Below are 20818 nucleotides of genomic sequence, written 5' to 3'. Positions count from 1 at the left end.
GAGAGAGAGAGAGAGAGAGAGAGAGAGAGAGAGAGAGAGAGAGAGAGAGAGAGAGACTCAAAAAAGAAAAGAAAGGAAGTCGTTCAGACAAACTCAAGTTCCCAAAGAAGTGTTAACATTTCCAGTTGAAAAGGACTCTGCCATGGCCTGGTTCAAACGATGCCCCTACCCACTTAAATCAAGCGAAACGTTTCCCAGAAATGTGGAAACTTGTCATTTAAATGCAGGGCTAAAGATATGAGTCTAAGAAGGGCCAGTGCTGGGCTGGAGAGATGGCCCAGTGGTTAAGCGCACTTGCTGTTCTTGCAGACGACCTGGGTTTGAGTCCCAGCACCCACACAGTGGCTCACAACCGTTCACAACTCTGATTATTATGTGTAAATAGTAACTTGAGGCAGGTCCAGGGAGGATAATGACAGGTATAGAATGTTCCAGGTTGTGAGAGACTGTGGGAGGGTGTTTTAGAGGAAGGACAGTTTCACGGAATATTTTCATAAACATTTCTTGGTGCCTACAATGCAGTGGCTTTGTGTACTGGTCAGTGTATGCTGCACATACATTCCTTACTCCTTTTATGATAGAACAAACTCACAGTGGCCTCACCTAATATTACGCCACCTTCTCTGAGCTTGGTGACTGGCAGGAACATCCACCTAACTGTGGACCTAACCTTGACAAGCAGAGGTCAGTCACCTTCCAAACAGCACCACTTCCAAAGCTCTTTCTAGGTCAAGCTGGTGCCATCTCTCCTCCTGAGCACCCATAGCCAGTCTCCCCATATGTGTCCTGCTGCTCCCTGGATCCACGGTCCAAATGCAACCTGTCATCTTCAAGACCATGAGTCCTCTTTCAAATTAGTCCATTCTTCAAATCATGGGTACCCATACTGCACTGCCCTGCCCCTGGGGCTGGCTGACTACTCTCTTCACACCAGACACACCATTTTTCTCTCGGCTCCTCTATTGTGTTCCGGTCCTGTCCCAGCTCAGGACACCACTCGCTGTTCAGTGCAACTGCCTGCAGCCATGTGCACTCACACTTACTGCCTCAAAGACTCTTTTGGGGGTGCGGGGCATAACAAAATGTTTACAGCCCCTCCCCCAACGCTATCTTCTTGGTCAGTGTTCTTAGCAGGCAAGGTCTATGCAAGGTCTGTACTGCATGCCTCCAGAGGGCAGCTGATCTTCTTAACCTGCCCTCGGAACTAAACACCAGGCTTTGACTGTAGGAGGCTGCCAGGCTCAAAACAGGACAGAAAAAGAGATTTCATGATCTATTGAAATAACAACAACATTCTATTTCCGAGTTAACTGGGAAATTCATTGGGGGGACCCAGATTTACATACAACTCTGTTACTCAGCTTATTTTTAAACAATGCAAATGAGGCATATTTTTTATGAGTATGATTAGAAATTGTTCTCCAAGGATCATTTAAATCAAGATGTAGGAAACTTTTCTTATAAATGGCTCAGTAGTAAAGAAATTTAAGTTTGTGGGTAACACAGTCACAACCACTAAATTCTGTGCTTGTAACATAATTGCAGGCGGCTTGGACAGTCTATAACTAATACACAAGACTGTGCTCCAGGGAAAGTTATTTTCAGAAACAGTTGACAATTGAGATTTTATCCAGACTACTGTGTGGACCCCTGGCTCAGATAAAGACACCAAAGCCAGGGTACGTTGAATAAAATCAGTCACTGGGTCACTGAGTCCCCACAGGTGCAGCGTGTTCTCTCTGAGGTGTCAGCACTGTGGGGCACTGTGGGGCAGGGGCAAGGCTGCTTGCCCTGAGAAGCTCAGACTTGAGTCACAACCAGTGTTTTTCTTGTGGAACGACATGTTTTGAATTTGTGAAGTAAATACATAATTTTAAAGGATATCAAAACAACACTGCAGAAGAAATAGAATAATTATGGGATGTGTAAATTACAGCTTTTAAAAAGTAAAAGAAAGCCAGGTGTGGTGGTGCACGCCTTTAATCTAAAGTACTCTGGAGGCAGAGGCAGGCAGTCCTCTGAGTTCGAGGCCACCCTGGTCTACAGAGTGAGTTTGAGGACAGCCAGAGCAACACAGAGAAACCCTGTCTCAAAATAATAAAAAATAGAAAGCAAAACAAAACAACCCCCCTACACACACACACACAACAACAACAACCATGACAAGTACATCAGTTATGCCCTGAGGTAAATGTCCGTGAAGCCTCCTGGGTGTACAAACATGTACTATGCAATATACCCAGACCCAGCACAGAAACATTTACACAGAATTGCTGGTTTTAGCTCAAAGAATTTGAAAAATCTTAAAGTGGCAAAGAGAAAGTTGTCGTAGATTTGAGTAACTAAACCTAAGACCTCAAGGATCGACGAGTGTGATGCCCTTAACACAGATGGACTGAAAAGAAAACGGACACTCACTTTTATACGACCATGACCTGAAAACCCAAAAGATGTGATAGGATGCTAGATGCAGGAAACAACCAGAACCTATTGACCATCTCCTCACAAAGTGTGGTCCAAGAAAACAACGTGAACCCCTCAGCAAATCATGCAAACCACACACCTCACAGTAACGAGGCGCACTACCTAAGGACGCTCCTCCTGCCCTGCAGAATTCTCACTAAGCCCTAGCTGTGTCAAACAGCTGCTTCTAGTAACCCGGTTACTCTCTCTCACAGGGACATCTGACACTTGCCCTGTAGCTTCATACAAAAACAAGCTGCGCTTGAGCCTCCAGCCCTTGTGCAGGTCACCCACTCCTTCCCAAAGTTGTTGCGTGGGACAACAGAAAACAGGTTTTGAGCTTCAAGGAGGAAAAACGGGTAAGAAAGACACACAAAACTATTCAGGTTTGTCACAGTGAACAAATGGCGTGCTTGGAAGGGCGGGGTTAAGAGCAGGACAATGTCTCAAAGGACTCGTTACTTACTAAGTCGGGATGTACACTTGTTTCAGTTTGCTCTCGGCTTCTGCGGCCTTCAGGCGCTTCTAATTCAAAAGATAGACAAGACATTTTACATGGAATGCATGCTAATCATTAACACCTCATCTGCCTTAAAGTGCACAGTTCATTAAGACTTCTTCCATATACGTATGCTCAAGCCTCAGTAAGTTTTAAGAGAGCCATTAGCTTCTGAACTACAGAACTGTAAGCATACACAAAACTCCACTTCCCAATCTTCTGGTGTTGTTTTCTGACACAAGTTTTCTCTGTGTAGCCCTGGCTGTCCTGGAAATCACTTTGTAGACCAGGCTGGCCTCGAATTTGCAGAGATCTGCCTGCCTCTGCCTCCCAAGTGCCGGGATTAAAGGCGTGCGTCGCCATGTCTGGCAGCTGCCCAATCTTCTATGAGGAAACTCTAAGGATTTTTCTGGTGTGCGTGTGTGTGTGTGTGTGTGTGTGTGATTTGGACCTGTGGCCCCACATATGCCAAGCACATGCTCTACCACGAAGCTTTACCTCCAACTCTCAGGACAGTGACAATGGCTATTCTTATTTTTACAGATTTTAGTTTCCCATTTTACTTCTTGTCTTTCTGAAAGGAATATGCGTGCAAACACTGCCCCCCCCCACAATATTTGCTTTTAGAAAAATTATTTAGTATCTAAACTCTAGGCAAGAGAGAGTGACTGTAGTTACTCAGAATAGAATGGAACAGAGCTTTACCCTCACGTGATGGAACACATGCAGTAACTATCAGTTCTGAGACAGAGCTCGCTATGAGCCTGAGCCTGGCCTGGAACTCACTACCATGCTGTTTAGCCTTGCCTCAAACTCCCAACTGCAGGGATTGCCGGTCTGCACTGCGCCTGGCTCTGTAAGACCTGTCAAGCCTGGCTAAACTCACCGACCGCTGCATGGGAAGTCATGGAGGAGCCAAATGCAGGCAAAGAAAGGGAAGGTGAACATATTGCCAGACCTACACCATGATCAGCACAGAAATAAAGGCAAATGGAATGGGGGTAAAGTAGTCACTGTCCCCAGAGAGACTCAAACGTCCCCTCCAGTTGTCCTACAGATGAAGACAAAAATATTCAGGGACAAGCTGAGACTTCTAATGGAGTCAACACTTTTGGAAAACACTCCTTCCAAACACAGTAAACTGCCCTTAGCGCCGTGTCTGTGCCTTCTTTGGGGACACTTCCTGACTTGAACTGCACAGGTTTCCAGGCTGCATAGCCTTCATCTCCAGCACAGTTGTTTAAAATATGCACGTTCTGAATTCCATATGGTGTTGACACTGGAAATTGTTCAGTGCGCTGTAGATTTCTATTCACTATTCATGACCACGGCAACGCCTGGCACTTGAGAGTGATCCTTAAATGAATGTGTGTAGCATCCAGTCCTTGCTACTGTGCAGCTGGCACATTTAGGCAAATGCCATCTGCTTTTAATCTCTGCCTTGGTTCTGACACGTGACTGCAAGAATCTAAAACAGACATTTACTGAGGTCATTTCAGAAATATGCCTTTCTCTAAAGGTAGATTTTTACATGAATTTAGGACATTTAGGAAGAACTCAAAAATTAAATGATTCCCTACTTTTGAATGACTTTGGAGAAGAAAGCATCAAACTACAGAGACTAAAGCTACCATCCCCGGCTTGACGGCAAACACCTGCAATCCGAGCGCTTTGGAGGCTGAAGCAGGAGAAACTCTGGTTTAGGGGCAACCTGGGCTACCCAGTGAGGCCTGTCTCAAAATAACAACAACCATGTTACAACTGCAGTCAAATGCTCAGGGGGGGACTGGGCTTGGAGCCCAATGGCAATGTGCCTACCTACCATATTCAAGGTCCTAGATTTGCTCCCTAGCATCTGGACAGAGGACTCCAAAGGGGATGGGGGGCTAGTGCTTACGGAACAGGCCCACAAAAATGTCATGTAAGGAGATTTTAGACAAGTGCAGCAGTATCTGAATTTATAAGGCCGATAGCTTCAGGCTCAAATTTTAATCCATAAAAGTATATCGTCCAAGGATTTCTAGTAAGCTTACTGGAGACCAGGCACTGGCCAGACAATGCCTCTCTAGCTGCCTCTCTCCCTTTCATCTTTCTCAAGTAGTTTTAAAGATGAATGCTGAAAACAGTGAACCACTAAGATGAAACTGTTAAAGATAATATCCTACAGACATGAAACCGTGGGATTTAAAGCAGTCTAGGAAGGATCAAACAGGCCCAGGATTCATTCATTGCTCACAGACAATGACCCAAACAGAAAGGCTCTCTGTCATACAAAGTGGGGTAGTTACCTGCTGCACGTATCTGTCAGTAGTTTTCCACATGTAATAATATTCAATGATGCTAGTCAAGGATTTCCACGGGAGCTGAAAGATATTTAAGACAATAATGAAAACAACCTATGGCATAAAGTGTTTTCCTTCAATATCACATCTTTGAAATGATGTAGCAAGGATATGTATTGTTGTAACAAGGATCTGTATGTTAGACTCCTTCTAGAAAAAAAAATCTTTTGGAAAAAAAGCAATATTAATTCTTAGCAAAAGTGTCTTAGGGTTTCTATTCCTGCACAAACATCATAACCAAGAAGCAAGTTGAGGAGGAAAGGGTTTATTCAGCTTACACTTCCATGTTGCTGTTCATCACTAAAGGAATTCAGGACTCGAACTCAAGCAGGTCAGGAAGCAGGAGCTGATGCAGAGGCCATGGAGGGATGTTACTTACTGGCTTGCTTCCCCTGGCTTGCTCAGCTTGCTTTCTTATAACCCAGGATTACCAGCCCAGAGATGGTCCCACCCACAATGAGTCCTCCCACCCTTGATCACTAATTGAGAAAATGCCCCCCACAGCTGGATCTCATGGAGGCATTGCCTCAAGGGAGGCTCCTTTCTCTGTGATAACTCCAGCTTGTGTCAAGTTGACACAAAACCAGTTAGTACCAAAAGGTATTAAGTTATATATAATAAGAGATGCAATTCAATGCATGCATTCAATTTCTCACCAATCTAGTGATTAAAAATTATAAAAATCATTGGAAATATTTCCTGACTTACTTGGGAAAGTTCTTAGCACTGTAAAGCATTGATTGAAGCATAATTAATTAATTAGTTAATTAATGTTGTTAATTAATGTGGGCCTTCTGTATGCAAGGCAACTGCTCTGCTATGGACTACATCATCAGCTGTGCTACCCAGTTTTAAAAAACAGTATTTACATAGCCTGAGGCTAAGTTATTATAACTTCCAGATGTCATTGCAACTGGATGTCTTTTGGTTTCTGGCATAATATTTTTCAACATTTTCCTGACAACTCTATTTTGTTCATTATAAATAAAACAACCTGAGGCTGGAGAGATGGTTCAGTGGTTAAGAGCACTGGCTGCTCTTCCAGAGGTCCTGAGTTCAGTTCCCAGCAACCACATGGTGGCTAACAACCATCTGTAATGGGATCTGAGGGCCTCTATCTGATGTGCATGAAGATAGAGCCCTCATACATAAAATACATAAATAAATACATCTTTACGAAAGCAAAAACAAACAACAGGCTACATCTTTAAAACAAGGATCTGACAGGCATTTATCTGGAAACCCGAGAAAAGGAAGCCAAGTGGACATGTAAGCCAAACTGTCATACAATATACTTCATCTAATCTACGACGTCCATACAGGCCACACCCAGCACCAGATCCTTTCAACCAAGGACAGTGTCAGGCACTGGCTTATGGCTTCAGGAGAGCTCTCCATGACACACATTCAATGCCTGTCACCATTGCAACCCCAGTAATGACCCAGCGAGCCACGAAAGCACACTTGGCTCACCATCTGTTTTACTATGAATGGGAAGGAAAACTACTAAGCAAACGTGGTGGTACACGCCTGTAATCCCAGTTTGGAATTCTGAGACGGGAGGACCAAGTTTGAGGACAGCCTGGACTACATGAGACCTTCCCTCACAAAACAAAAAGAAGGAGGCTAGAGAGAGAGACAGCTTGCTGCTCTTTCAGAGGACTCTGGTTCAGTTCCCAGAACCCACACGGTAGCGAACAGCCTTCTGTACCTCTAGTTCCGATGACCTCTTCTAGCCTCTAGGGACACCAAGCATTGCATGTGGTGCACATGCAGATCAGACACCCATATATACAGAATAAAAATAAATAATAAAAAGATGTTGTGGGTTGGTTCTAACGTTATTTGTATTATTTTGGCTCTCAAAAAAACCCACACAAGAATCTGTACATCCCAGACACTGAGGGTCCCTGCCACCAGTTGGCCCTAATTGGTAAATAAAGTTGTAGGCAGCGAGACAGAAGTGGGTCTTTAGATTTCCTGGGCAAGGGATCCCGAGAAGGAGGAGGTGTTAGACTCGCCATTCAGGAAAGGAATAGGATGCAAACATGAGAGCTGCAGCAGACAGAGAACTAGTCGTGTAAGAATCGAGGAAAAGCAGCCCAGGAGGCACTTCTCCCATTGGGTCTGGGGCAGCAGAGATGAAGTATAGATTTTAGAAAGTAATAACACAAGTATATCAGAGGGGAAAGTGTGTTAGCTGTGGGGAAGTTTGGGAGTGGCCCAGCTGTGGAGCTGCTTAGTATACATTAAAAATAAGGCGCTCTCTCTCTCTCTCTCTCTCTCTCTCTCTCTCTCTCTCTCTCTCTCTCTCTCTGTGTGTGTGTGTCTTTCATTCGTGAACCCAAAACAATTGGGAGAGTGTAGAGAAGGTGCGTGCACCCGCTGGGGAGTTTAGAGTGGATTAACAATTTCCCCACTTCAAAAAGAAAATAATTCCAAGTATTATGGTTCGGATTCCCTCTTGTTGTTCATCACTGCCCCTAACAGTACAATTCCTAATAGGCAAGATACAAGAGAAGGCAGCAGACCAGGCAGATGGACCGGCTTAGTCACTGATGCTCACGCCAGGAGGGTGTGAGTACTGCATCTGAGAATGGAGACGCCAGTGAAGCCCAACAGCATCAAAGGGATAGGGCGTCTCCTGGATACTGCGGGAGGTCCCCACCAGTGGATAGGATGGGCTTGTTGGAATAATCCTGAAAGCTAGCCAGGCATTAGAAGAGGACTGGGATGGGGTGAGGGTGCTAGGAGGGCTAGCCAGGTAGGGAGCCTTTCCTGTGGGTGAGGAAAACATCTGGTGGGAGCCAAGAACTCTGAGGTCCCGTGAGACTCAGTCTGAGCAAGCACCCAAGCTCATGCTCCCATGGCTTTAGCCCCAGTGCCCTGAACCCTTGCTTAGGAAATGTGGGGTTGCATAGCTCTTCCTTTAAACTGCATTGTGTGGAGTTTTTATACCAACCTTGCAGCAGTTCAGTCTGGTAGGGGCTTCCAGGTCAAAGGAACAGGCTTAGACTCTTGTCTTAGCTTTGATGCTCAGTGAGGCCTAGCAACTCGCAAAATGACAGCCACAAAGGGGCAGAGAAAAGCCAGTATGCATTCTCTAGGCCTATCAGAAAACACTCGCCAGCCGTCGTGGCGCATGCCTTTAGTCCTGGCACTCGGGAGGCAGAGGCAGGCGGATTTCTGAGTTCGAGGACAGCCTGGTCTACAGAGTGAGTTCCAGGACAGCCAGAGCTACACAGAGAAAACCTGTCTCGAAAAATAAAAAAAAAAAAAAAAAAAAAAAAAAAAAAAAAAGAAAAGAAAAGAAAAGAAAAGAAAAGAAAACACTCGACAGTTCCTCTGGCCACATACACCCTGATCTACATGAAGATGATACTTCTGATGTCGAGGGAACAGGTTCAAAAAGGAATGCACTATAATGGCAAAAGGGGAGGAGCCTGCACCGTCACTCAGCTGCTGGCATCAAGGTAGACATTCCTGCCTGGAGAATTAACGGATAGGACATATAAGCACCGAGTTCTGAACTACCCCCCAGAACACAGAAACACGAAAAGCAGTTTTGATTCAGCATTTCTCATCCAACACTCTGCTAAGGGAACTATAGACTGTTATGCTGTTGAGAGAGGGTCTCACATTGTACAGAGAATCTCTTATAAGCACCACCTGTCAATAAAAAAGTCAAAATAGGGGGCGGGACACTGACAGGAAGAGAGGATTCTGGGAAATAGTGGCAGACTAAAAAGATCTGCCTGGGAAGCCATGAAGAGACGGACTAAGTAGACAACCTACACCAGCAGGAAGATGAACTCAGGGAGGTGAGAAGATGAACTCAGGGAGATGCTGAGGAGACGAGAAGAAAGAAGTGGCTGGGGCTGAAGGAGAGGTAAGTAACCACACTGTGGATAGAGATTAGCTGAAATGGTTAAATAAGAGCTAGTCAGGCAATGAACCAAAGCTTATGGGCAAGGGATTTATTTACTGATAATCAGTCTCAGAGTCGTCATTCGGGAGCAGGGGCTGAGAAAGGAAAATTTGATTTAAGAATTAATGTAACACCACATAGCCCAGACTGGTCTCAGACTCGCTGTGTGGCTGAGCGTGGCCTTGGGCTCCTGATCTTCCTGCTCCACCTCCCAGGGGCTGGCGGTAAACAAGCATGTTCCCACCATACTCCCGCTCTAGATTTTGTCCTTTACAATAGTAAAGCAAGTCCTTTGTTTTAGTTTCTTATTTACTGTGGGTGTGGCACACACATAGGACAATTTCCATCGTGTGGGATCTCGGGGTGTAAGGCTGAGCGGCTAAGGATTTTACTAGCTGGAACAGCTCATCTAATCCTATTCTAGGGAACGGGGTCTTCAGGACATTTTTGAGCTTGCACTTTTAGCTCTATTATGCTAGTAACTTTTGCACCAATAGCGTTACACTACCATGGCCACCTGACCATAACTTTTTTTTTTTTTCCAAGACAGGGATTCTCTGTATAGCCCTGGCTGTCCTGGAACTCACTTTGTAGACCAGGCTGGCCGCCTGCCTCTGCCTTCCAAGTGCTGGGATTAAAGGCATGTACCACCACCGCTCAGCCTGACCGTAACTTTTAATAAAGCATGATCCCTAGGTTGGCCTTGAACTTATGATCCTCCAGCCTCAGCCTCCTGACTACAGGATTACTGAGACCTGACACTTGGCTGGCTAAGACTAGAATTTAGTGTCATAACTTGTCGGTAACAAAATTTAAAAGCTGTGCTTGGAGTTTATTGCTTCAATCCATATTGATAAGTAACAATTTTTGTTTTAGAGCTGATTCAAGAGATATCCAACAAATCAGAAGACAGGATAGCAGCTGGAATCTACTGTATAGTCAAGGAGTGTATGTTCAGGCTACCACATGGTATAGACCTGAAATCCCAATACTCAGGAGACGGACTCAGGGTGACCAGCCTAGATTCAATACCAGCCAAGGTTATACAGTGAGGTCCTACCACAAACAAACAAATATATCTTTACAATTAAAATGAAGGACAGTTATTATAGAAAGTAATTTATGAAGAGCTCAAACAAAACCTCTTTTTCAGAAAGAATAAATTTAACTAAAGAAAGCTACTCCAAACACTGAGACAGGAAGATCTCAAGTTCTAGGTCAGAGGTTCAAGGTCAGCTGTGCAATTTAGCAAAATTCTGACCAAAAAGGTGTGAGTGGGCTTGGGTTATGGTTCATCAATGGAATGTGCCCCCACACTTGTGCACGCAGACACATGCAGACACACACACACACACGACAGTCAGCAGATGTGTGTTAGGCGCTGCCATCACTTGTCAGAGTGTGTACATCAACCCCCATCACACTGTACAACTTGTACACACAACGAGTCTGAAAAGGAATTAATTCTAGACATAATAAAATTCTAAGCAAAACACTGCATATCATGGAAGACGGATGAGAATGAGAAAGCACATTGGCCCTTCTGCTTGGTCAGGGTTACACGACATCACAAGTTCATATCAACACTGAGTAATACAACTAGAGGAAGGTCAGAGGAGACAGACAGTGCATGCGCAGGGTGTGGAGGAGACACTGCACCGCCAGTGCGCAGGCTGTAATGATCAGCCCAAACACTCGGAACCGTCCTTAGTTCGGCTTGGAAATCAGAGTGCTGCAGAGTAAATCCATGCAACCACAGAGCATCCCGGGCCCTCAGGACTCCTCACCCTGGGTATATTCACATTGCAAAACACACGCCAGTTTCCTCCTTGATAAGTGGCCCTTCATTCTAGTTTAAGCAAATAAAATTACTGTCGAGGCTGAGGATGTGGGTCAGGAACAGAACACATACTCGAGGCCCTGGCTTTGATCCCTGACACCAACAAACCCTGCGCCAAAGGCATGTTAAGTGTAGTAGAGTTACTAAAGAGAGAAAACAGAGCAATATTCCCATCCCAAGGGGCCCTTCGCAGCTTTCCACTTACAAAGTCCTGACGGATGTCGTTGAAATCTTTGCCGTATTTTTCCAGTGCTTCTTCGAACAGGCAGGCTTCAGAGGCCGACCACTCCTCCATCTCGTCCCTGCAGAGGACTGGCCCTCCGAGCGGCACCAGCACACTGATGGCGCTGCTGAGGTCATAGCCGTGCCTGTACAGTGTGTCCATGGCATGAAACTGGAGGAGACAAAAGGGACAGGAGCTGTCAGGTGGGCGAGCACACTGCGGGCCAGCGGAGGACGGAAACACCAGATGCTGCATGTGTGTGGCTGACGGTGCCTTAGCATTTCCTCTTAAATATCAAAATTAAACAGCCAGACACAGCCAAATAACTGCTCGAAGAGAGCGCTAACCGGACTATGTAAGGTATTTACAAACAGATCCATATGGGATGGCAGCAACCCTGAAGAGCCAAAATGCTCAAAATGTTATATTAAGACACAATCTATTTCACTTCAAGAGTTCACTTACTTAAGAAAAAAAGAAAAAAAGCCAAGTCTCTTCAGTTATTGGAGAAAACTGTCATAATCTTCACTGACCAAGGAAAAGCAAATTTACATAACTGGACCAATGAGATGACTCAGCACTGGACCAATGAGATGACTCAGCACTGGACCAATGAGATGACTCAGCAAGTAAAGGTTGCTTGCCGCCAAGTCTGACAACCCGAGTCCTATCCCCCTGCCCAATAGAAGGAAAGGGTTGGCTTCCCACAGTTCTCCTCTGGGCTTCATGCGCACACACGGCACACGAGTACTCACATGCATACATATACATACAAAAGAAATAAGTAAAAAGGTATGTGTTCGTACTTAACACAAAACAGGCAAGATTACAAATCCAAATGGAACTTGGTTGAGCCTTTGGAAAGAGCAGTAACAGCTGATCAGGCATCCTTAGAGCAGATAGGCTACTGTGGGTTTCATATTCTAAGAGTGATGAAGCAGGCAAATTCAAGGCAGCCTGGTCTACACGGTGAGTTCCAGGACAGCCAGGGCTACACAGAGAAGCCCTGTCTCAAAAAACCCCAATGGAACAAACAAGCAAAAGAAAGATTCGAAAAGAGGACCGAGAGTGGGTCACATGGTCAGCTTTGTGTGGGGTGGGGGAGTGATGGTTCACTGGCATGTACCACTTGTTGGGTTTGAATGTCCAGGACCCTAAGTGTTTCCCAGTCAGCAGCACATATAAAACTTCAAGTTGTGAAAACTTTTGATAGTTTCTCTGCTGGAGAGGAAGAGTCCTTTATACATGTGCACACATGTTTATATATACTAAGAAAACTGCAGTGCAAGACAATCAGCTGTGTGTGCAAGTATGTTTGTGTCCATGCATGTGCGTACACCAGCACAGACTGGCTGGCAAAGTGTCTGTCCCTCCCACACACACAGGCTTCAGAGCATGAGTCAAGCCTTGCATCTTTTTGTTGTTGTTGTTGTTTGGTTTTTTGAGATGGGGGTTTCTCTGTGTAACAGAACCCTGGCTGTCCTAGACTCTATTTGTAGACCAGGCAACCAGGCCAACCTCAAACTCACAGAAGCCTTACAGCTTTTACACAAACCTCTTGTGTTGATCATTTCAAACCTCACAAATGGGTGGGGCGTGGTGGCACACACCTTAGTTCCAGCACTTGGGAGGCAGAGGCAAGTATCTTTGAATTCCAGCTAGCAGGGCTATATACAGTGAGACCTGTCTCTCAATTAACTAATTAACTAGTTAGTTAGCTAGTTAGTTAAAAGTATATTTCCAGCTGGACATGGTAGTGCATGTCTGCAATCCCAGCACTCAAGAGTGAGGCAGGAGGATTATAAATCTGAAATCAGGCAGCCAGTGAAATCCTACAACACAAGGGTGCGTTCACGTTGTGAGACATTAACCAACATGGCTCATATGGGCATAAATTGAATTTGCTGACAGTGTCAAAGGCAATAACTTGAATAGATCTGCTCAGTAACTGGTTGGACAAGGTTTGAACAAATTTAACTTTAAAACAAATCATTGCATTCCACAAAACAAAAGCCCAGAAGAAAATGTCTGTTGTCAGTTTCCCTTGCCAGTCACTGTGTGGTCCTGTGCTCATCTGCTACAGGTGGTGGGCCAGCATCCTCTGAGGGAAGCTCTACCTTCCCCACCAGGGCTGTAGCATGCTCGTCCTGCTCCTGCCTCCTGCTCACACCCTGCCAAGGTTCACAACCGATATATTTCTGATTCTCTAGCAAACCTCACTAAATAGACCCTGCAATTTCGCTGTTTCTTTTATCTCCAAATCTGAGAGCTTTCTCACATTATAAAGTCAGAAAGATCAATAGTATTTAGGGATCCTTTCAACTAAGGAGGGTAGGGCCATTAACCGTAACTTTGTAATGTCCTAAATCGACAACAGGCAATAAAACTAAAAGACTAGACAGTATTCACAAGCCAATCCCAGCACTTGAGATGTGGAGGTAGCAAGGAGGTCAATGCTATCCTTGAATATATTAGGCCTGTCTCAAAACAACAAAAACAACAAAGCCAGTAATTACAGGAGGGCTGGAGCGTCGCTCAGTGCCAGGCTTGTTTTCCACCGGAGGTTTGATCAACACCTCCTCTAAAATTTCATGCAAATTAACCGTGATGCTGAAATTCCTCAAAAGATAAAGACAATTTTTATAATTAACTGGTGCTCCGGAACCAAGACGCCAATAGAATTCAGTGTGTTTGTCTCAGGTGACAGCTCATCAACTGCTTAATCAGAGGAAACCCACACTAAGCCACAGCACAAGCCGGATGCAAGGATGTGCACTGCGGCCCAGCGACTCAGGAGGCGCAGCCTGCAGGGCAGCTTCCCAGCCACCAGTCAGCTCCAGCCTGCACTGACTCCGTGAGACTCATTTTCTCTAGTAAGTCAACCACAGCCTGGTGGAGTGGGTGGTGCAGTCAGTGGGAACTGAACCTCTAGGGGGCAATTTTATTGTGTAAACCAGAGGGTCCCTCTTAGCCTCTGCTTTCTGAGATGCAGAGGTGTTGCTTTCAGATGCACTTTTGTGCGATCTAACCATGCTCTTTAAAAGCTTTAAGTGAAAGAACATGGCTTCTAAAACAAAAAACAACATTCAGTAATAATAATAATAATAATAAAATTCAGTGTGATGCATCTTCTCTGTGTTCCAGAATAGTGAATGGAAGATAAGTGAGCTCTGAGGACACTGCACTTACCTACGCCCACTGGTGGGTGTACAGTGATGCATGTATCCATGAAAGTCACTCCACACATGCTATTGCACATATCTCTCAACTTAAAATTACAGATGGATTTGAAAACTAAGCACAAGACAAGCTAAGTCTCCCCTCAGATGAATACTCTGCAGAGGTCGCATCTTCTCCGTAGATAAGTACATGCGTGCTGCAAGATCCACTCGAATCTAAATTCTGAAAATCATAACTGAGCACAAGCTGTTCCCTCTGCCAAAAAGCAAAGGTGTTGTCACATGTCATCTCATTCATAACAGATGGAAATGACAAACACAAGTATTTTAGGAGGAAGACTGACAAGGAGATCTTGGCAATGGGATTTCTCATCTTTTGTTCATTTTGATCACCGTGGTAAAAAAACGATTGTTGTTCAAACATTTCACCCCTGCCCCGGGACCTCACAGGAGGCCACCCTGCCCTACACAGACCCTGGGTTTCAGCACACGATTTGCTTGCCCAGTAAGATGTTACATGACATAAGCAATCTTTAGTGTGAGTTTGTGCATTTAGCCTCTTTTCAAAAATTCTGGCGTATTTAAATTCTCTACTGTATTCAAATCTAGTGATCTTCTGAGGTTTTCTGCACTCGTGCTGAAAAAAGTACTGGCTGAAGAGTCTCAGTTGACAGAATGCTTATCTGACATGCACGGACGCCTGGGTCCAGACAGCAGCACCACGCAACACCCGCTCCAGCAATGCACACCCTAATCTCAGTGCTCATGATGGAGAGGCAAGAGCATCAGAAATCAATACACGAGGAAGTTCAAGGCTGAACCACGACACTTAAAGCCTTTCTTTAAATAAATAAATAAATAAATAAATAAATAAATAAATAAAAAAGCAGTGTCTGGGGTCAGCAACAGGGCTGGGAGTGGAAAGACAGTTGCCACCAAGCCTGACCGCCTGAGTTAACTCTCTACAGTGTCATCTGGCAGTGCACATGCTGGCAAACACACAGTCAGGAGGCTGCTCAGAACAATGCCTGACTGGACTCCAGAGGTCTCTGACACAGAGCTGGGGTGAAGGAGGGACACCTCAGGGACATCGTATGGGAGCAGGGAAGGGGGTGGCATTTTCAGAAGATCTTCTGTGTTACAGGCATTAGCTCTGCTCCGATACCCGAGTCCATCTCTTATTGAGCCAGCACAGCCAACCTTCCTCAGTCCAGACCTGCCACCAGAAAGCCTGCCTGTCACTAATCCACAGCGATGGGTCCTCCTGCAGCTTCTTAACTGCATGGCGCCTTGGGTTCATCACATGTAGACTTATCCTGGTGTTCAAGGACACAACAAAAACATGTCTTTCTTTTACTCTGCTCTCCAAGCTTCTTAGTTTTCAGAGTCCAGGCAGGAGAGAGAAGCCAGAGCACGTGTCTCCTCTGGGAGGGAGGCATGTCCCTGACAATGCTGACGCTGCCCTGCAGGCCAAGGAGTGGCCTTGTGACCAACATCACAAATAGGGGTGGAGTGGAGGGCACTCTACCAATGCCAGTGACAATATTTCAGTCCAGGACAGACTGCATCCATCACACATACAATACTGGCACCAGGGTTGCACTACCTGGTGACTTCACGGCCGACTTCCTTTGTGTGAGACCTTCATGATGTTCCCACCGCGAGAGAAGGCAGGGCTTGACTACACTGCTTACCAGCCAGGGGAGAGGGAAGGGTGTCAGCTGGCTGTAAGCGTTTCTCGTTGATGCTCTCCCTTCTGCGTGCTACACAAAATACGTTCTATTTTATGAAGTGAGCAACATGTATGAACCCTCCATGAGCACAGTATAGTTTGTTGTTTGCACTTTGAACTCTTGATCTGCCTGCTCCTACCTCCCAAGAGCTAGGACTGCGCGGTGCACTACCAACCAGGCTCCTCAGTATCTTTTAACAATATAAATCTTACGTATCTTAGACTAGCGACACTTGAAATCTGCAGCTCTGCTGCACTCATAACAGACCTCAAAACGAGGAAGTCAGAACCAGGCATAAACAGTTACTTGCCCCCAAGTACTGGTGATTGACAAGAGGTATAGGTGTCCTAGATGAGCAAACGGTCTAGGAATGCTAAAACCCTGGAGTCTCCTTTATAAAGTTCCCAAGGGAAATGGACAGACAGTGAAAGGCCACTATGAGGGCTGGCGAGATGGCTCAGCGGGTAAGAACACTGACTGCTCAAATCCTAAGTTCAAATATCAGCAGCCACTTGGTGGCTCACAACCACCTGTAATGAGATCTGATGCCCTCTTCTGGTGTGTCTGAAGACAGCTACAGTGTACTTATTTATAATAATAAATAAATTTTGGGGCCAGAGCGAGCAGGGACTGAGTGAGCAGAGTTGATGGAACGAGCAAAGGTCCTAAATTCAATTCCCAACAACCACATGAAGGCTCATAACCATCTGTACAGCTACAGTGTACTCACATACATAAAATAATAAATAAATAAATCTTTTAAAAAAAAAAAAAAAAAACAAAGTGAGTTCCAGGACAGCCAGGACTATACAGAGAAACCCTATCTCGAAAAAAACAAAAAACAAAAAACAAAAACAAAAAAAAAGGCTACTATGAGCTTTTCATGCATCCCATCTGGCAAGCAATCCCCAAATTCTGTATGCAGACGTTAAGCATCAGTTTTAACCAGCCCCACCCAGTTTGAACATCAATTCCAGGACCTTAAGATTCCAAATGAACTTGAAACTACAGCAGTTTAAACAGGAAGCCAAGGTCTTCCATATGTCTGTCTGTTTGTCCTACCCATCCCATCTCTCTGTCTTTCTGTTTCTCTCTGCTCTGTCTGTCACACACACACACACACACACACACACACACACACACACACACACATTCAAGAATAGCTAATCCAGAATGATAAACACCCGCGGTGTTCTAGTGATGAGGAGGTGGAAGGCAGGTAGAAAAGTTGGTGGAGCCAGAGAGGCCTTGGTAGAGACCAGAATGGATGTGATTCAGCAACACAGCCCACAGCTACACAAGCCTCCAGGTCTACTTCTGCTTAATAAAAAACACCGTAGTAAGCAGCTGGGTGTATGTGATGGTGTATACCTTTAATCCTAGCACTGTGGAGTCAGAGGCAAGCGAAGTCTAGGCCAGTCTGGTCTACTGACTGAGTTTAGGCCAGCCAGAGCCGCATAGTGACAGTCTCTAAATAAATAAATTGATCTTCAATTATATATTACTGTAATTTTTAAAATAATGTGTGATAACGTGACCACTAAACAAACAGGGATGGAAATACCAGAGAGTCAGAAGTCACCTTCTTAGAAGATGCAAAATAGTATTAGGCCTATTATACACTGGCACACACCTTTAATTCTAGGGCATAAGGGTGGAAGCAGGGGATTAGAAATCATCTGACCAATTTAAAAAAAAAAAAAAAAAAAAGCCTGCCTGTCACTAATCCCAGCACTTGGGAGGCAGAGGCAGGCAGATTTCTGAGTTCGAGGCCAGCCTGGTCAACAAAGTGAATTCCAGGACAGCCAGGGCTATACAGAGAAACCCTGTCTCGAAAAACCAAAAACAAACAAACAAACAAACTAACAAACAAAAAAAAAATCTGACCTCCACACAAGTGTCATGGCATAGACACACCCACAGGACACACCCACAGGACACACCCACAGGACACACCCACAGGTCGAGAACATAATAATAAATGTAGGTCTTCTAGTAAGTACGTAGACATATACATCAGTTTGTTTAAAATGCTCCTTTTATAAACAGTCTTCAGCCAGCATCATCTGACATCTTGATAGCTCTGGAGGCTGAGGCAGGAGAGTTGTCTCAGGCCCATGAGTTCCAGGTTACCCTGAGCAACAGAGCAAGTCTTCATCTCAAAAGAGGAAAACACATTTACTATGGCAATACTACACACACAAACACACACACACACACACACACACACACACATATATATATATATATATATATTGTTTTTATTTATTTATTTTCCTGAACAAAGGCTGTGCTGCATGTTTTTTTAGCAATGGGATGCAGAAAGTCACTGTGGCTCCCCAGGCCCACACATGGGCTCCATCAGGCAAACAGGCCCAGCCACCAACTGCCACACATCAGCGACTGGCTTTCCCACTCTGGGTCTTCAGTCAGGGCAGAAGGCACCTGCTAGAGTATAGAATAAGAGCACATGCCCAGTTTTCTCTGAGAAGTACCATTTCCTGAGAATGGTTAAATGACAAAGGACTGGTTACAGATAACATCCTATCTACACAAAGCAAGAGCTCGCAGCATTGGGGGCCCAGCTTCCTGCGTTCTTAAAATGGTGAGGAAAAGCGTGTGTTGGCTGGTGTCAGTAGGTCAGCCAGAGAAGACATGCCCAGCACGTGGGAAGTTCAGTGAATCCCATCACCCCATGTCTTCATGCAGCAAGACGGATGGGAAGCAGCGCTTGTGTCCCACAGGGCAGGGGACCACGGGAGGAGCCTGGAGAACACAGGTGCACGCTTCGGATGAACGCAAATTCTTAAAACCTAAATCCAGGAGGTTTGGTTTATCAGACAAATTAAGGCTCATTAATCCATGGAGTTACTCGAGTGACAAACCAACAGAATAAACTACACTGAGATGGCTCAGGAGGTAGAGGTGCATGCCCCCCAAGCCTGACGACCTGGGGTCAACCCCTAGAACCCACAAAGGAGGGAATGCTGGGAAGCTGTCCCTCTGACATCTGAGGATACACACACACACACACACACACACACACACACACACTAAAAGCAGACCCCAGAAACATAAAAAAGAAAAACGTAGGTCACACTGAGTCATTTGGGGTTATAAATTTTCACCCTGTTAAGCAGTGATTTCACAACATGCAGCCACATTCTGAGGAGCAGGATTTGGGAGTCGGCACACCGATCAATACCAGCTGGAGCAGAGAATAACGATAAACAAGTTCACAAAAGATGCTGTGAAATTTAAAATGCAAAATTCATGAGTAAAAACAAAAGAAAAGTTTACAAGTGTAATAGACCATGAATAATGCAGGTCACAGAGGCTTAGGCGAGATGTTCTCAAGGTCGTCTTAAACCTGAGCAACACAGAGCACTGATGGCCCACGCCCTTAATCCCAGCACTTGGGAGGCAGAGGCAGGCAGATCTTTACATTTGAGGCCAGCCTGAACCATAGATCAAATTCTAGGATAGTCAGGGCTATACAGAGAAACCCTATCTTAAAACCAACCAACCAAACAAACAAACAACCCAAACCTTCTATCTCAGCATTTGAGAAGCTGAGGCAAGAGGATGTCTAGCAGCTATAGGTTGGACAAGGCTCCAGAATGAGAGCTTGCCTTAAAAACAACAGGCGCAGCAGGAGAGCTGGCTCAGTGGGTAAAGGTGCTTGCTGCTAAAGCCTGACAGCCTGAGTTCAACTCCCAGAGCCCATGTAGAGGGAGAAGAGAAAGCTGTCCCCCGACCTCTGCCCAACACCGTGATATAGTCATTCACCTACGTGCACCGTGCACTCACATGCACAACACAAAGTTAAGTGAAAACAGCAATAAAACCCACACCAAGTAATCCTGGCACTGAGATAGGGGCAGGAGGATCAGAGTTCCAAGGTCCCCTATATCTAGGCAGTGAGTTCAAGGCCTGCCTGGGCTACATGAGTCTGTCCCAAATGTCGTTTTGAATAAACATTGGAGTGTGCTTGGGAAACTCAAATGTGTGAAATTCCTGAATATGAAAAAAGAATAATAAGTATGAAAATGTCATAATAAAACACAATATTTGAACACCAAAAATTATTAAAAAATTAACCCACAAAGTGAAATGCGGTTACCATAGCAATAATCTCAATTGTGATAGCAACAATAATCCTTTAGGTATTAAAAGGAATAAAATACTTGATGTGACCCAAAGTCAAGTACGACAGAGAAAAGCACAAAGCTGGCAGAAACTGCACGCCAGAAGGAGAGGTGTGTCCCACTACTCTCTATCTGCTCCCTAATACTGTTCACCGGTCTCAGCTCACAAACAAGAGGTCACTCCGGAGCCCAGTTAACCAACTGCTAACCTGAGTCAACTTGGTAGACAAGTGCTAGCGGCCAGAGACCTCCGAGTCTCTGGAACTGTTATAATGGTTCATAATTGAGCAAGGAGCAAAAGCTAACCCCAAATGGCAAAAGCCTTCTTACCAAGGTGATGTCTCGGGAGGCTGCGGCCGCACTCATGTGAAGGCTGGGTTGCCTCACGGAGCTGCTGCAGTCCAGGGCTCGGGCAAATGTTCCCACAGCACTAGGGAGCAAAACCAGAGAGCAGTAAGCCATC

General features: G+C 45.2%; 1 protein-coding gene across 7 annotated transcripts in view; it reads right to left on the bottom strand.

The window, feature by feature from the left end:
- Mta3 (metastasis associated 1 family member 3) overlaps positions 1-20818 on the bottom strand; it is a 117519-nt gene that overhangs the window by 36217 nt on the left and 60484 nt on the right. For all 7 annotated transcript variants that reach the window (XM_029471265.1, XM_021185943.2, XM_029471264.1 and 4 more), the window contains exons 8-11: positions 20686-20785; positions 11278-11466; positions 5251-5325; positions 2930-2988 (exon numbers count right to left, since the gene is read on the bottom strand). In XM_029471265.1, coding sequence (XP_029327125.1) covers positions 2930-2988; positions 5251-5325; positions 11278-11466; positions 20686-20785 — 423 coding nt within the window. The remainder of the gene's footprint in view (positions 1-2929; positions 2989-5250; positions 5326-11277; positions 11467-20685; positions 20786-20818) is intronic.

This window comes from Mus caroli, chromosome 17 (assembly GCF_900094665.2).
Source record: "Mus caroli chromosome 17, CAROLI_EIJ_v1.1, whole genome shotgun sequence".
NCBI lineage: Eukaryota > Metazoa > Chordata > Mammalia > Rodentia > Muridae > Mus > Mus caroli.
This window is presented reverse-complemented; position numbering and strand designations above follow the sequence as displayed.